The 16,648-nt window shown below is 41.4% G+C and overlaps 2 protein-coding genes across 4 annotated transcripts; both read left to right on the forward strand.

The window, feature by feature from the left end:
• Nucleotides 1-65: 65 nt before the first annotated feature.
• Nucleotides 66-8,331, forward strand: LOC129194913 (uncharacterized). Of its 3 annotated transcripts, none has more exons than XM_054800430.1 (6): nucleotides 66-255; nucleotides 356-676; nucleotides 808-894; nucleotides 1,019-1,113; nucleotides 7,455-7,516; nucleotides 8,187-8,331. In XM_054800430.1, exons 1-6 carry the CDS (start codon nucleotides 198-200, stop codon nucleotides 8,287-8,289), a joined length of 726 nt encoding a protein of 241 aa, XP_054656405.1. In that variant the 5' UTR covers nucleotides 66-197; the 3' UTR covers nucleotides 8,290-8,331. The 3 variants fall into 3 exon arrangements, with proteins under 3 accessions (XP_054656405.1, XP_054656406.1, XP_054656407.1); XM_054800431.1 differs by having other exon boundaries at nucleotides 7,455-7,512; nucleotides 8,187-8,329; XM_054800432.1 differs by having other exon boundaries at nucleotides 7,455-7,557; nucleotides 8,187-8,324.
• On the forward strand, nucleotides 8,299-8,924 carry LOC129194914 (protein S100-P-like). The gene is made up of 2 exons (XM_054800433.1): nucleotides 8,299-8,441; nucleotides 8,719-8,924. Exons 1-2 carry the CDS (start codon nucleotides 8,310-8,312, stop codon nucleotides 8,845-8,847), a joined length of 261 nt encoding a protein of 86 aa, XP_054656408.1. The 5' UTR covers nucleotides 8,299-8,309; the 3' UTR covers nucleotides 8,848-8,924.
• The last annotated feature ends 7,724 nt before the right edge of the window (nucleotides 8,925-16,648 follow it).

Raw genomic sequence — 16,648 nt, forward strand, 5'->3', positions numbered from 1 at the left:
CACCTGAATAAAATTGGTCATTTACATTAGATTTCTATGATAAAAAGCCTATTGTAGGTTGCGCAGTTTTTCTCTGTTTGTTTGTCAGTTTGATTCGATGTTTTTTGTCGTCACCTCCTTAGTGGTGAGATACTGTATGTGTGAACAGTGGGAGGGATTTTACAGAGGATGTAGACAAGTGTTTTCAGTGTGGAAACATGAAGCTTCTTGTGAGCTGTCTGCTTCTCGCCTGCCAGTGTGCCCCTTCATCATGGGGTAAGTACAGTGAATGTTAACAGCAAGGTCTGGCAACTGACAAAGTCCAAAAACGGTGCAGTTAGTGCAGCCATCAAATTAGCACCTTGCCTCCCCACAGGTTCCGACATGCACGTGACCCAGAGTGCTGACATGTCCGTCATGGAGGGCCAGGAGGTCAACATCAGCTGCTGCTGGACAGGGAACTTCTCCAGAGTTACAGTCACGTGGCTGAAGAACGCAACCATTTTTACGGTCTCCAATCTCGTCACTAAGGATGCAAAGACGTGCGACAGCTTGACGTTCCCAAACATCACAATAGAGAAGTCTGGCAAATACATCTGCCAGGTCAACGTGGACAGACCGGTGCTTAAGGAGGGGACTGGGAACGGTACGGTTGTCACGGTAATGCTCCAGGGGTCAAAGGACAAAGCAAAACAAGGTAAATGCCTTGAAAGTGGCATCTTATATTCACCTCAGTCTCACTGACTTATTATTCTATTCATGTTTTTATATGTTTTTCTGTATATGTATTCTGTATATTACAAAACAATATATATAATATTATTTCAGGTAACCAATGGGTGATTTCCTTGGCCTCAGTGGCTTCATTGCTCCTCATTGTGCTTGTTGTCCTCTGCACACTAAAGAAAAGACAAGGTAAGAGGAGACTGTTGTCTTTGCATCCATATACACATCATCTCATAGCAGGGGATAAATATCAGCATGCACAACTTAGTACTGCCAATCAAGTGTGTATGTATGCGTGTGTGTGCGTGTGAAGGAGCCAGGGTGATCTATGAGAAACCCCACTCGGACTCATACACTGCGGACATGGACAAACGCAGCAGCGGCTCCTCCGGAGGCTCATCCCAGTGGGTGAGTCTACCATGTATAAAAACAATAACTTCAAAAATTTCAGTTGAAATTTTAGTTTTGCTTGCTTCCTCTGGCCCAGCATTTGAGGCAGACTTGGTGCCTATCATTGTGTGTTCTGTATAACAGGGGTCCCCAACCACCACAAACTTTCAACAGCAATGATTTAAAAAAAAAAATAATAATAATAATACATGTTTTTAAAAATAGGTTTGACTACCAGCTTTTATTAAGGTTACGGTATTTAAAGTAATATCAATTTTGGAAATAAAACCTATTATTTTATTGAGAAAATAATATACTGTTAGAAAGCCCATAGTTTTTACATTATTAACGATTAGCCTTTATTCCCAGCGGTCCTTTAATCCTTTCAAATTTAAATATTACTCAATGACAACACAACTGAACACAAGATGGAATTTTTAAAAGAAACTTTTTTTTATAAAAGGAGGAAAAAAAATCCAAACCTACATGGCCCTGTGTGAAAAAGGGCCGTGTAGGAACTCAAACAATGTACCGAGATGAGCAAATTCAAAAAACAATAAAGCAGGCAGAAGAGTCTTAATCATCACAATCATTGTTCTGTCCTGCTTGTTTTTTATTGTTATTATTTATTATTACACTGATTATTATATAAAATGATGATATGGAAAGCAGGAAGTGAATAATATGCACTGAACAATTTGTGGAATGGATGGGGGGTTAGGATTAAATAAGCTTTGCTTCTTCCTACTTGTGGAACTGTGATTCATGATTCATGAGATGTATTCCATTGTAACCTTCAGGTTCAAATAAACTAAACCAAAATCAAATCAAAACCAAAAAGTGATTGCCCCCTTAACCTCATAACTGGTTGGGCCACCCTTAGCAGCAGCAACTGCAATCAAGCGTTTGCGATAACTTGCAATGAGTCTCATACAGCAGTGTGGAGGAATTTTGGAATTTGGCCCACTCATCTTTGCAGAATTGTTGTAATTCAGCCACATTGGAGGGTTTTCCAGCATGAAGCGCCTTTTTAAGGTCATGGCACAACATCTCAATAGGATTCAGGTCAGGACTTTGACTAGGCCACTCCAAAGTCTTCATTTTGTTTTTCTTCAGCCATTCAGAGGTGGACTTGCTGGTGTTTTTTGGATCATTGTCCTGCTGCAGAACCCAAGTTGGCTTCAGCCTGAGGTCACAAACAGATGGCCGGACATTCTCCTTCAGGATTTTTTGGTAGACAGCCGAATTCATGGTTCCATTTATCACAGCAAGTCTCCAGGTCCTGAAGCAGCAAAACATCCTCGGACCATCACACTACCACCATCATATTTTACTGTTGAAATGATGTTCTTTTTCTGAAATGCTGTGTTACTTTTACGCCAGATGTAATGGGACACACACCTTCCAAAAAGTTGAACAAAGATGTTTTCTGGCAAAACTGAGACGAGCATTAATGTTCTTTTTGTTCAGCAGAGGTTTTTGTCTTGGAACTCTTGCCATGCAGGCCATTTTTGCCCAGTGTCTTTCTTATGGTGGAGTCTTTGTAGTGGTGTCTGCGGTTCTTTGGATGTTGTTGTTGGGGTCTTTTTGTTCAAGATTCAAGAGTTTTATTGTCATATGCACAGTAAAACAGGTAGTTCTGCTATGCAATGAAATTTTTGTTTTGTTCATTCTCCCAAAAAAAGAAAGAAAAACGCAAGAAAATGAATTAGAACATCAGAAACATAAATACCAACAAATTAAGCAACAACAACAGAAGAGACATTAATACAAATAAATAAATAAATAAATGAAAAAATAAATAAATAGTGCTATAAGTGTGTGCGTGTGTTGCGTGCGGCGTGTGAGTGCTTTGTTGAGAAGCCTGATGGCCTGTGGGCAAAAGCACTTTATTATTTATTTATTGATTGATTTATTTATTTGTATTAATGTCTCTTCTGTTGTTGTTGCTTAATTTATTGATATTAATGTTTCTGATGTTCTTATTCATTTTCTTGTGTTTTTCTTTCTTTCTTTTTCTGGGAGAATGAACAGAATAACAATTTCATTGCATAGTATAACTACCTGTTTTACTGTGCATATGACAATAAAACTCTTGAATCTTGGATCTTTTGGCCTCTCGTATGGACCTCCTCAGGTCATATCTGTCCTTTATGTAGTCATCAGCGGTGCCCTTGACAAATGCAGTCGAACGAGCACGTAGCTTAGCCCTTACATCACAGTTCATCCACTGTTTTTGGTTAGGGTATTTTCTGTAATACTTGGTGGTGCTAACAGTCTCTATGCATGTGCTAACGTAGCCAGTAACAGCAGAAGCGTATTCATCCAAATCAACAGTACAATCTTCCCTCCCCGCTGCAGTTTTAAACACATCCCAGTTTGTGCAGCCAAAGCAGTCCTGAAGTACTTGATCAGTTTCTTCATTCCACACTTTAACTGCTGTACTTACAGGGGGAGCTTGTTTGAGGAGTTGTCTGTATGTTGGATAAAGGAATATGGAGATGTGGTCGGCTTTTCCAAAATGTGGTCTTGGAACAGCCTTCAAAGCACCTTTCATGTTGCTGTAGACTTGGTCCAGGATGTTATTTTCCCTTGTGGGAAAGCTCACATGCTGGTAATATTTGGGGAGGACAGTCCCAAAGCTTTAGAAATGCCTTTATAACCTTTTCCAGACTGATAGATCTCATTGACTTTCTTTCTGGGCTGGGGTGTAATTACTTTTCCACACAGGGCCATGTAGGTTTGGATTTTTTTCTCCTTTAATAATAAAAAGTTTCATTTAAAAACTGCATTTTGTGTTCAGTTGTGTTGTCATTGACTAATATTTAAATTTGTTTGATGATCTAAAACATTTAAGTGTAACAAACATGCAAAAAATAAGAAATCAGGAAGGGGGCAAACACTTTTTCACACCGCTGTAAATAAATAGCATCACATTACATTCAGCCCCCTGCACGTTACATTCAGTGTGTATTGTGTCACTGCACCGAACAAAAGTCTCAGGAAAGTATCAAACAACATCAAATTAAAAGCACAAAATGAACTCACAATTGATACAAGCGTGGAGTTGGTTTCCCAGAGAGAAGATGATCACATCGTTTTTTGATGTGTGTGACAGGCGGTGTGCGCTGATATCGTGAATGAACTTGACACAGAACAAAATACGAACACTAGCGCTCAACATAGACATAACATCGTCATCAGAGCTCAACTTTATGCATTCCCACACAACATCAGCATTTGGGAACAATATAAGTCTATTTGTGGCAGCGTCAGAGAAAGTTTGACCTTTCGTCGGTCTCGGAGCACACAACAATGGTGCGTTCGAGGACCGCTGGCAATAAATGCGCCACGAAACAATGAAACAAAATGACGTAAACATGCAAAAACTATGGGCTGTACAATATCTTTCCAAAATGGATATTCATTTACATGATATTCAATGCACTCATTTCCGATAGTTTGTTTTTTTAATCGTTGCTTCTGAAAATTTTCCACGGGTGGTTGGGCTGTGTGTTGTTGGGAGATGTGTGGATAAATAAAAAGGCAAAACTGGCAAAACCTATTAATCCAATATGAAAGAAGAAAGAGAGAAAAACAAGCCGGTGAGTTGGTGCTAAATAATGGTAGTCATGAGGATCGCTATAGAACTGTGCTGTATTAGAGAGAAAAAAATATGAAAAAATGAAATGAAATTTAAAAAAATGTCACAAATGAAGTAAAAGAAATGTGATTAAATCAGACAAAAATAAAATGAATAATTAAATAAAAAAGCATCCCTTTCGTTAGCCCTCCTGGAAAAAAAACCCCACTCGTCACTCCCACCCCAATCCTAATTGTTATTCAGCCCCCTTTCCACTCCAAGTACCTTGAATCTTTCTCTGCTTTCCTCAAGTTGCATGCTTTCTTGGCGATGCCATGCGTTTTGTCACATGTAGACTGGTTCATGTAGACGTTTGTACCTTTCAGCTTCTTTCCTTGTTTCAACTGTGCGATTTAGAATTTTCTGTTGGTGAACTTAACGGTGATGAGGATGTGGCATTGTTTCAGCCATACATTGGAATCCATATGTACTTCCACCTTTTTTTTTACTGTAGAAAATTGGCAATTTGTTGCTCTGTTCAGGTTCTTCTGCACTGGCATTGGACCTGGGTATAATTTGGAGCTCCATCAGGATCACGTCGTTCATTTGTGCATTTTAATGAGCTTAAGAGTGACGGGCAAGGCAGCGTTATCATCCTGTAGTACCTTAATATCATTTGGGCAGTGCTCTATGTTCCTCCCTAAGATTCTTGACCTCATCATGGATCTCAGAGAAGCTCTCCTTGAAGCTGTTATTCTGTGATTGTACATTTCCAATCTATGTTTGCAGATCTTGCCTTACTTGTGCTCCAGTTTCTTGTATTTGCTTTGTCATTAGGCTCCTCAATGCACCATATATTGTAATATTGAATTCTTCTCATTCAGTGGACTATATGGCCGTGTTTCTGATTCTAGGCCCGTATTTCCATGGTCAGTATCACTGAGCTTTCAGCGTGGTCCCAGTTCATATCGAAGATATCAGCAAGCTGTTCTGATCTTGTGGTCCTGAAGTGTGGTCAGGAAAGCACCAAAATAGTTCAAGGGTCCAGTGGCGACAGAGCTCTTGCCATACATCTACTTCCTTTGCGGTCAACCAAAAAAAATTCAGAAAAAAAAGAGGAGATATGAAGCAATTAAGTATGAGAAATAGTAAGATGTTCTGCATTGCAATGCAAATAGCAGCCTATTGCTGCTTTGCTATTGCTCTGCAAGCAAGCCCATAATAAAATGCTCATTTAATTATGAAGACTGTGCAGCCAGAAGTGGTCTGGCTTGTGGCCTTTGAGAAGAGGCTTGAACCAGTTGTTGCACATTTGGTACTGGCCTTTCATTTTTCATATACAGTCGGCCCTTGTTTATTGCGGTTAATTGGTTCCAGACGTGACTGTGATAAGTGAATTTCTGTCAAGTATGTTTTTGTAGCGAGAGCATAGAAAACCTGTTTATGACCTTCTAAATATGCTTGATACCATTACTAGAGCCCCATAGACATGAAATAACACCCCATAGTCACCTTTTACACTTGTATTACCCAAAATAGTAGACATAATAATAGAATATAAACCATCTTAGACATAAATAAGATAAGATAGACCCACACGCCATACTCCCTGGTGGCTACTGTCTCATCAATGTAACGTTACTGACACCAAGAGACCAGTGTAGAATACTACTTGTATTCTACTGCTGCTCTTTGTGGTTAAGAAGAGACTCGCAATGCACATCAATCGTTTCATCAACAAGCAGAGAGCACATGCAGTGAACATTCACACAGGAGCTGCTGTGTCAGCCACTCTCCACACCAGGGGTGGGCAGACTTTTTGACTGGCGGTTGGCATTGAGTTAACACAACTGGCTGGGAGGCCAGACTATACGTTTGATACACGCACGCTCGTTTAAGCTTATAATTCCAACAGTTTTTTATCTATAAAAGTGTCATACAATCTGCCATGTGCGCTTGTGTCCCCTTTTTTCAGGAGGACTTTAAACGTTAGACCACATCAAATAACAAAGCTGAATTTTACAGACACCCGGAAAGTACACGAATAAAGGATGTGTGATATACAATATGAACTATGAACGATAAAACATTGACTACTAAAGAGCACTTGCCAGTGGGTAGGTTAAGCTGTGTGTCACACATTTGTTGACTTGTGTTTGTTTGGCACCGTGGGTGAGGTCGTTGCCTGGATGGCTGCATGTGAAAAGCTACTTGAACCATCAAAAGGTTGCCCCAGATTGACTCCGACTACTGTCAAGTCATGTTGCTACCTTGTATGTTAAAAATTGAAATTAAATACTGGCAGGCCAGATGCGGCCCCCGGGCTGTAGTTTGCCAACCCCTGCTCTGCACTGTTAACCTCTAACAGTCAACTCGAGCCACCTGACGTCACACACGTCACTTCCCGGGCCCCGCTTTTTAAAGAAGTTAGGTACTGTATTACACTTTGTATCACGTCTGATTGCCTTGTATTTGTGTTTTAGTTCATTTAGCCATTGTTATGCTTGAAATTGCTTAATTTAGGCCATGAAGATGTACAATTTGCTTAAATTTGCTTTTTTTTTTTCTTTTTTACTACGAATAGCCCCCAAACAGTGATCATTTAATAATGAATAAATTTTTCAAAACTGCGATAGAGTGAGGGTGCGATGTTCAAACCGCGATGTAGCGAGGGACGACTGCACTCTCACTTGACAGTTCATCTATTTGTGGTGTTCACCCAGACATACCTTACTCATTGTAATAACGTTACTCCCTTCTTATATCCCTGTTTCAGATTCAGGTGGACGTGTACGAATCCATTGAATACTTTGAGCACATGGAGATGAAGCAAAGTGGGTGAGGATCAGCCCAGAAGACAGTTTACATTTATGCCGAAAGTAAAGTGCATTTGTTTGGTTAACCTTTAATGCATGTGTCATATAATCCTCCAATGCTGTGCAGATATGTTTTCGATGTGTAAAAAAAAAAAAATGAAGGTATCAGCTGTGAGTTATTCTGTGTCACCGAGTGGAAACGTTGTTTGTACGTTGTGCCTTGTTTCAGCCCCAGAGTGACGGGTCAATGACAGGAAATGGAAACAGCGTCTGTGACATTTCAAGTGGTTTCCTTTTAAGCGTTATGTTAAAACGACTTACAAGTGCAGAGAGTCCACCAGCACTGATGGAAAGAGGCATATGACGCCTTTTGAACCAATTCAATCATTTTCTAATGTTGTTTTATGGCAACGAAAGTTGAACAAGAACAGCTTTATTGCAAATAAAATATAAAAAAAAGGTAGTGGAATCCAGCCTGTTGTGCTTTATTATGAATGTGTCAAACCTGTTGTTAGTGCAATATTTGCACAAATGTTACACAAAGCACACAAAAGGAAAACCACTCCTTGAAGCGAGCAGAATAAACAATATCACACAATGTCATTTACCCGTACACTGGGCGTCTTTGTCGTTGTGATGCACCTCCTACTGCAAATACTAAATCAAAACAACCTCTCTACACATTCCGACAGCCCAACAAAAGAAAGGCTTTGTTTAAAAGCTATAAAAGCAGCGCGTCGCGCCAACCCTTCAGAACACCTGACGACACGTGTTGGCCTTCGGTGTCCAAAGTGAGCTCCTGTCAGCAAGCGGAGATGAGCAACCTGATGGTAGCCATGACTATGTTCATGGAGACCTTCAAACATTACGCCGGTGCTGACGGGGACAAGGAGAAGCTCAGCAAGGCCGAGGTCAAGACTTTGCTAGAGAAGGAGTTCAACTTCGAGGTACTGTATCTTTGGAGCACATTTACTTCAAGGGCACACACGGAAATATTGAAAGATGTTGGTATTTGTCTCATAATGCGGGTTAGTTCTCTGTAACGTTCTGTTGACTTGTCGCAAATCACCCCTGGGCCAGATTTTGGACACCCCTAAATGAACGTAGAAGAGTCATATTTAACACCAACACCACTAAAAATGCTGTGAATGCACATGCATCGCTGATAATTCCTCCCCGTAACAACATGTCCATTGCTGATGTTCGCGTTTCACGTGTCTGCAGTGTCCAAAGAACCCAGACGAGGTGGACAAGTTGATGAAAGGTCTGGACTTAAACGGAGACTCGCAGATCGACTTCCGTGAGTTCATGGTGATCGTGGTTGCCCTCACCTGCGCCTGCAAGGGCTACTGACCCAGGAAGTGAGAGGCGCCACGCCCGGCCACAATGTCCTGCCGAGGCCTTGAATAAAAGCACGTTCAACACCTGAACACGGATGTCATGACTTCATTTGACCTTCATACCCCATGCTTACTTTCACAGCAGGGATCATGTAGTTGGGGTCAGCATTTCTCAACCTCCAAACAAGTCGAGTTGATGCCAAATTTCGCTGGGCTGACTCATTCAGGTGTTCATCAGCAAACCTTGCAGGCACGGCAGGATCTCGATCCATTATTACTTATTTGCCTCAATCAAATTCAAATCAATTTGTTTTCTTTTTCTTGCCATCTTTGTCAGTTACCTACCGTACCATAAAAATGCTGTACTGTTCATATCTTCGTAAACGTAGAAACTCAGAATCGACTAACAATGCTCACTTTTCAAGAGTATTCATTTAGTTTGTGCCTGAAGTGAGTGCAAGTTTTTCATGCCCGTGTCTGCGGAAGTGGACAGCGAGAGCGAGGCCTCAGAGCGGTTTCTTGAATGTTGCACAATGGAACAAACATTCGGGCAGGAGGCGGTGATCACACACACAGTGTCAGCCTCAGTGATTCAGATGTCATCTTAACACACAACCATAACAGTAATTATGATTATTGCTGTCATCATAGCAACATCTCAGTGTGCAGTTTGCATATTCTTGCATGTGTGCTTGTGCTTGGTATTTCCTCCCACATCTCAAAAATATGCATGTTAGATTAAAAGGAAACTCTAAATCAGGGGTGTCCAAACTTTTCCCGGCGAGGGCTGCATACAGCAAAATCAAAGAATACGGGGCCACTTTGCTTTTTTGCAATCCAACCCAAATAGACATGCTAACAATACTGTATATACAGTGGTGTGTTTGCCCCCCTTCCTGATTTCTTATTTTTTTTGCATGTTTGTCACACTTAAATGTTTCACATCCAACAAATTTAAATATCAGTCAATGACAACACAAAATTCAGTTTTTAAATGAGACTTTATCTAATCTACATGGCCCTGCGTGGAAAAAGTGATTCCTCCCCCCCTTTAAATCATAACTAAGATTAATTTAGATCTATCAGTCTGGAAAAGGTTATAAAGCCATTTCTAAAGCTCTGGGACTCCAGCGAACAACAGTGAGAGCCATTATCCACAAATGGCGAAAACATGGAACAGTGGTGAACCTTCCCCACATACAGAGATACCTGTACATATGCACACTCACAGTACATACGTACTTCCCCACATTACTCACTGAGTTAACCAGGGTGTTATTATGTTGTTATGTTATTGGCCAACGTGCTAACCACTAGACCACACGGTGGTACAGGCCGATACAGGCACAGCCTGGAGATTTGGAAGACGTGGGTTCAATTCTCCCCTGGGCATTTCTGTGTGGAGTTTGCATGTTCTGTTGCGTGTGGGTTTTCTCCGGGCACTCCGGCTTACTCCCACATTCCCAAAAACATGCAGGTGAGGTTAATTGGCTAAATTGCCCATAGGTGTGAGTGTGAATGGTTGTTTGTCTATATGTGCCCTGCGATCCAGGGTGTACCCAGCTGGGATAGGCTCCAGCATGCCTCCACGACCCTAATGAGGATGAAGCGGTATAGAAAATGGATGGATGGATGGGTTTTATTACAGCGACGGTGATATCAGCAGTATGACTATAATTTTTTTTTTTACAATGATGTGCATTACAGTACAGTTTCATGACTACTATTATGTGTGACTGTTTCAATGCAGTATTATCATTGTGGTTGTTGATATTATTTTGTCCTTAAGTCCTTGTTCGTCTTTATAGTTGTCACAGACATTTATTTGCTGATGTAATCCTGTATGTTTCTGTTGTTCTGTTCTTGTTGTCACAATTGCTGTTGTTGCTGCTGTTGTCCTTGTCTCTATCTTTTTTTTTGGCCCCCTCTTATCCCCCCCTGTTTCCTTTTCTCTTCTTCTCTGTCCCCTCCTGCTCCGGTCCGGTCGCTCCAAATTTGCTTAATAACAAGCATCAAAGTCAAATAAATTTTGTATAACAGGGGAAGTGTATATCACACGTCTCCCAGAGTAAATCTGTTGAGCACTTGACGGCATTTAAATCTACAATTCTATCTGCTTTAAAGGCTGGACAGGACAGGGGTAAAAAAAAAAAAGAAAAAAAATATTGTGATGAATTGTATCAAAGACTTTTGTCAAATCCATAAATACTGCAGCTGCGCGCTTTCCACAGTCTATACAGTAGCAGGGGTCACCAACGTTTTTTCTTGTGAGAGCTACTTTTAGAAAATGAAAATGGCCACGAGCTACTCATTTTTGTAGAAATGATATTCATACCTTTTTTCAACCCAAAGAGATCAAATATGCTTGTTTTACCAAAACATTCACAAAATGCTGGTATCCACAACTCACATTTTATGTTTCAGAATACTTTTCTTTCTAGTGTTCTCACATTATTAACTGAAAACCTGAATGAAAAGCAGGCTTGCGGGCGCCTAATGTGGTCGTGGGGGGCTACCTGGTGCCCGCGGGCACCACGCTGGTGACCCCTGGTCTATAGCATTGATAATTTCCTTCATAATAAGAGAAGGCACTCACAAAGGAGGAAAAACAAAGTACAACAGAAGACGCCGGTGACAAAAGGTCACTGGGAAGCTAAAAGTACAAACAAAAGAGCAAATAAGAAAATACAAGGGAGCTCAACAACTTACTGAATTCAGTTGGCAGCAGGCAATAAAAGACCACCAGGAATACGAGCAATGTGGCACAAGAAAACGACTCATGCATGCCACTGGTAAGGTAAAACTACAGTCTGGCACCTGCTGACTAGGCAGCACTGCTTAAGAAGGGCCTGATTACAGATTGGCTGCAGCTGGGCTTAGGAGAGCTGTAACGAGACAGCGGAGGGCAGCAGACCAATCAGACTGCAAATCACGACAGTTTTTGTTAGTTTTCATGTTTAATTGTATTTTTTAAATGTGCCAGCTGATGAAAGATCATCCACGAGCCGCAAATGGCCTCCAGGCCACACTTTGGACACCCTTGCTCTAAATTGTCTATAGGTGTGAATGTGTGTGTGTGTGTATTTGTCTACAGTATATGTGTACTGTGGTTAATTGGCGGCCGGTCCAGGGTGTACCCCGCCTCTCCCCAGCTCTGCAGTGACCTAATTGGGGACAAGCAGTGTAGAAAAAGGACGACTGGGTGGATGTGTGCTGCAAAGTAAGCATAAAAAATAGTAACCTACAGCTACACAACCCAAAATAAAAACAATACAAAGCACAATACATGAATTAAACTACACTTGTTATGAAATGAAATTAACTTCTTTCCTTTTGCCAAACGAAGGTCGTCACCTAGTAGAAATGCTTTTGCTGTCCCCCAGTGGCGAATATTGGCAAATACATCTTAGTAGAGTTAGTTGAAGATTGACAGCAGTCAACATAACTGATACCTATTGACATTGATAATAGTATAAGAAACACATAATGGTAAGTCATGATAAATAATAATAAATATATAATAACTGACGAAAGGGTTAATAGTTTGGCTAATACTTGAATTAAACTGTATGAAAACACCTGAACGTCTTTCCCTTTGTCAAACTGTCGCCTTCAACTAGTAGAACGGCTTTTGCTTCCCCCTAGTGGCGAATAGTGGCAAACACACCCTTTACGCCACAGAGTTAGTAAAAGATTGACAGCATCACTCAACATGCTTCACCCTAAACGACGTATGACCTTCCTCTGGCTGGCCATTAATCGGCTTGCCAGGTCATGAAGCTTACTCATTCCTCCCTCTCTTTCTGTCTGTGTGTGTGTGTGTGTGTGTGTGTGTGTGTGTGTGTGTGTGTGTGCAGGGCATTACACAAGCTTATGGGAATTAGAAGAGGATACAGAACTCGAGTCAGGGCATACAGGTGGGATTGTAAAAGGAGGTTATACTCTTAAGAAATGCAAACCAATGCCAATGTGATCAATTAGTGAAGTCGCTGAGTGCCCTTCTAGAGTGTCATTAGAGAAACAAAGGCAGGCGTGTCCCGCGCCTTCAAACCTGTCCGATCAGCTGACAGCACGATGTGTACATTCCTCTCGAGCTGCTGTTGCAGAGGTTATTTCGGTCCTACCTGCACCGTAAACACACCTGTATTTTTGGCATCACGTTTTGGCCGGCTTGTGCAACGGGACTGGGCGGTGAAGGCTAAAAAGGAAGGCGTGCAAAATCTGAGTGCACAAAGGCCCCACTCATAGCAACGGACCCTGTCACCTTTGACCTACATCATACAGCAGGCTCGCCTAGCCGCGCAGGAACATTTCAAATAGGCTCCCACTGGAAAAGTGTGATTGAAAGAGTGATTACACTGTAGTGGATGTGATGGTTGCACACAGAAGGCAGGTGAACGTGGCCCCTCTAAAGCAAGCGCTGAAAGCAAGCGCGAGCCTGTAACGGGCTGATAAGACCACGTGACGCAATCCACCCTCCCCCCCCCCATCCGTGACATCATTAAAGGCCATGAAGGGCTCTCTTATTCATCCGCAGGCGCGGAGGGAATCACATGACGAGGAGACTTTGAGCCTTCTTTTTTCTCATCAGGAGAAGTCAGCTTCAAGTCTTTATGGTGATCAACATGACATGATCTCATCAGTAAACATGCTTTGGAGTGGGAGCGGCTTTGTTACACCGAAAGCCAACAGAAGAGGAGATTGATCGGTGATTGATTACTCAGTAGCACAGACTGTGTGCAACAGCGGAGCAAATAGTAGCGATAAGCAGCAAGTATGTAACAAATGCATGCCTTTACACAGATATTTATGCGCCATCTTGACGGACAGTGTTTTTGATTGTGTGGTAAACAAAGCAAAGTGATTGTTTTGGTTTAAAGGTAAGCATTGAGGTCACGTGAGGGCAAACAGGTTTGGTGTACAGTGAGGTATGTCATGTTATCTGGCGGCAGGTAGGAGTTGCGTCACTGAGACAGACACCTTGAGGATGATGAACCCGCCTCACCTCTCTGAACTTGACAACTCAGCTTCTCGTAAGGGTTAACCCTTAAGAGATCCTGGGGACATTTTGTGCCATTCATTCTTTTTCAGGCCGTTTTAATTTGACAGGGATTTTTAGGGCCCGAGCACTGAGCGACAGCAATGCGAAGGCCCTCTTGAAACTGCTACGTTTATTATTATTATTCCAAAAACTCACCAATATTTCAGGCTATTTCATATTAGTAATGAAAATTTTATATTTTAGGGGTTTCCAACACAAACCCCCAAAACTCACTCACTCAATTTAATTAGCCCACTGATCATCACAAAATTTGGTGGAGAAGTCGATCATGAAAGGACGCACAAAACAGTCTGAGGAACCCATGTTCTAAAACAAACAGGAAGTCACCCGTTTTTATCGGAAGCGGACGATTTGGGCGAAAACCAGGGATCATACTTTGACGAACTAGTCTTAGGGACTTTGGCCACATGAGCCCAAATGAAACACACAGACACTAGACAGTCTATGTCGGGGGATGTGGGTTGGGCGTGGCGGCAAACTTTGATAATCAAGCTGATGATTTGCCACAAAACGTTCAAAACTTGACTCCACAAAGTCAGATATCCATCATAATTTGTTTGTTCCTTCGTTTGATATAATGAAGATGACACCTCGAAGCTGGACGTAGGCCACTTCCTGAATTGGTCTCAGTGCCGCACAATGGCGACAGGAAATTACAATTTTAAACAAATGATCGCATTTCCTTCAAACTGGGGATACTGCCGTGAAGTCCGGCGTGCCCACCGACTAATGTGAACCCCAAGAGTTGCTGCTTGCAGCTTTAATTTCACTTCATTCTTACAACTGTCTCTGTTCCTTAAGCGAGCCTAACATGGCAATACTGAACAAACAGTGGCACGTTTGTCACTCAAGACCAAAAATGTCCCATTGAAAACCATTATGCCATTTTTGACTTAGACTTAGACAGACTTTATTGATTGATTAACGCATATTCTATGTGCAGTCAGGGGAGAGATGATGAAAAATAAAAAAAACAAATAACATAAAATATATCTTAATATTTGTCCATTGAACTGTATTCTAAATGTATTTTCTGTCTGAGTCCAATAGTTTTTAACATTCTCTTAGGTAAAAATGGCTGAATTTGCACATTTCCTGATCAAATACAGGGCAGACACCTATAGGCTGCTTAGTGTGCAAGCCCAGCCTATCATCTGAGTGCATTCAGTGAGTGCACTGAGTTGGATCGTGGCGCTTACCAGTTTCTGTTTGTCAGCATGTCGCCAATAATCGGCTGTTATTTCTCTGCCGCCGAACACGTTGAGTCAAGTTGATGCCAAAGAGGTCAATTTTGGCCTCATCTGACCACATCACACATACAAAACCAAATACTTATTTTCCCCGCTGTATGTTCCAGGCTGAAGGTTGGCTTGTTAAAACTGGAAAAAATATATATCAATGTATCAGTTTTACAGCAGTTTTTGGGCAAGCTGACATGCAGCCAGGGAGTAAAACCTTCACGAGGTCTGTCAGCTAACTCCTCTGAGAGGATTACCAGGTGTCCTTTAACCGTGCCATCTGTGACTTTGTTTTAATTAACACGGCCCAATGAGAAAGTTGAAGAGCAGATTGAGATGCTGCTCGGTGAACGTGCTTCTTTTAGAAACCGGTGACAATCATGGAACACTGATAAAAATAGCACATGTGATGTTGTTTTGTGGTGTGTGTGTGTATTGATTGTGAGAGCCCATGTTTCCTCATCAATCATCTGTCTTTGTGTGTGTGTGTTGCAGAGGATCAATAACATGTTTGACCTTTGGCTGCAGAGCTACGGATGCAGATCGAGCTCAGACGTACAAGTCAATATTTGTTACTGTGGTAACTAGCCCGAAGGGACCTTGGCTTTGTGATCATTTATACAGACGAACAATTAAATCACTTTTACACGCACACTACAATACCACCTTCTATTTATTGTCTTAATTCTACACTACTACTTTCCATTCTGTCCTGTTGTCTTAAATATTAATTGAATGATTACCTGCGCTGACACAACAAGAAGGCAGGAGTGCAAACTAGGTGCTAAATAGGCCTGGATGCACATGGTGCTATAAGGCCGTGTGACCCCCCTCCCGGGGGTCACGTGAAGTGTGCCACTCCACGGGGCAGGTGACTCACCCCCAAAAAACGGAAGCTGATGCGCCAGATGGCTCGTGCTCCTTCTCCAAGTAACAATTGTAGCCACAAAATAAATGTAGACGGAACCAAGACGGCTGTTACAAAAATAGTCCTACGAGGAATGATGACTGCAGAAATGTAGCTGCTGTAGTTGCACTGGAATTGTCTGGACACTTTTAGGCAACGCTGTATAATTATCTCTAATTTAAAAGGAAATAATGCAATCATACTGACTCATACTGTGTAAAAATGAGAATTTAAAAAACAATGTCAAACTAAAAATAGAAAAACAATATTCTTGTAATTATTATTTATACACACACACACACACACACACACACACATATATATATATATATATATATATATATATATATATATTTTAATTATTATCTGCTTGAAGGTGCTGTTACATGAGCTTTGCAACAACTTAGTTTGGTTATATGTAACGTTTCAGCATATATAGAGAAAAATGATTGAATGAATTTTAAAAATGAAATATAAAATGTGAAAATTAACATATTATTGTCGTTGTTGTTATTTCCAAGATAACACTGGGCATGCTGATGTTGACGTACTAGTTGGGCTTCTGATGCAATACCCCTGCGGAAGGACCAAGTATCTGGTGACAGGA

This window comes from Dunckerocampus dactyliophorus, chromosome 15 (assembly GCF_027744805.1).
Source record: "Dunckerocampus dactyliophorus isolate RoL2022-P2 chromosome 15, RoL_Ddac_1.1, whole genome shotgun sequence".
Lineage (NCBI taxonomy): Eukaryota > Metazoa > Chordata > Actinopteri > Syngnathiformes > Syngnathidae > Dunckerocampus > Dunckerocampus dactyliophorus.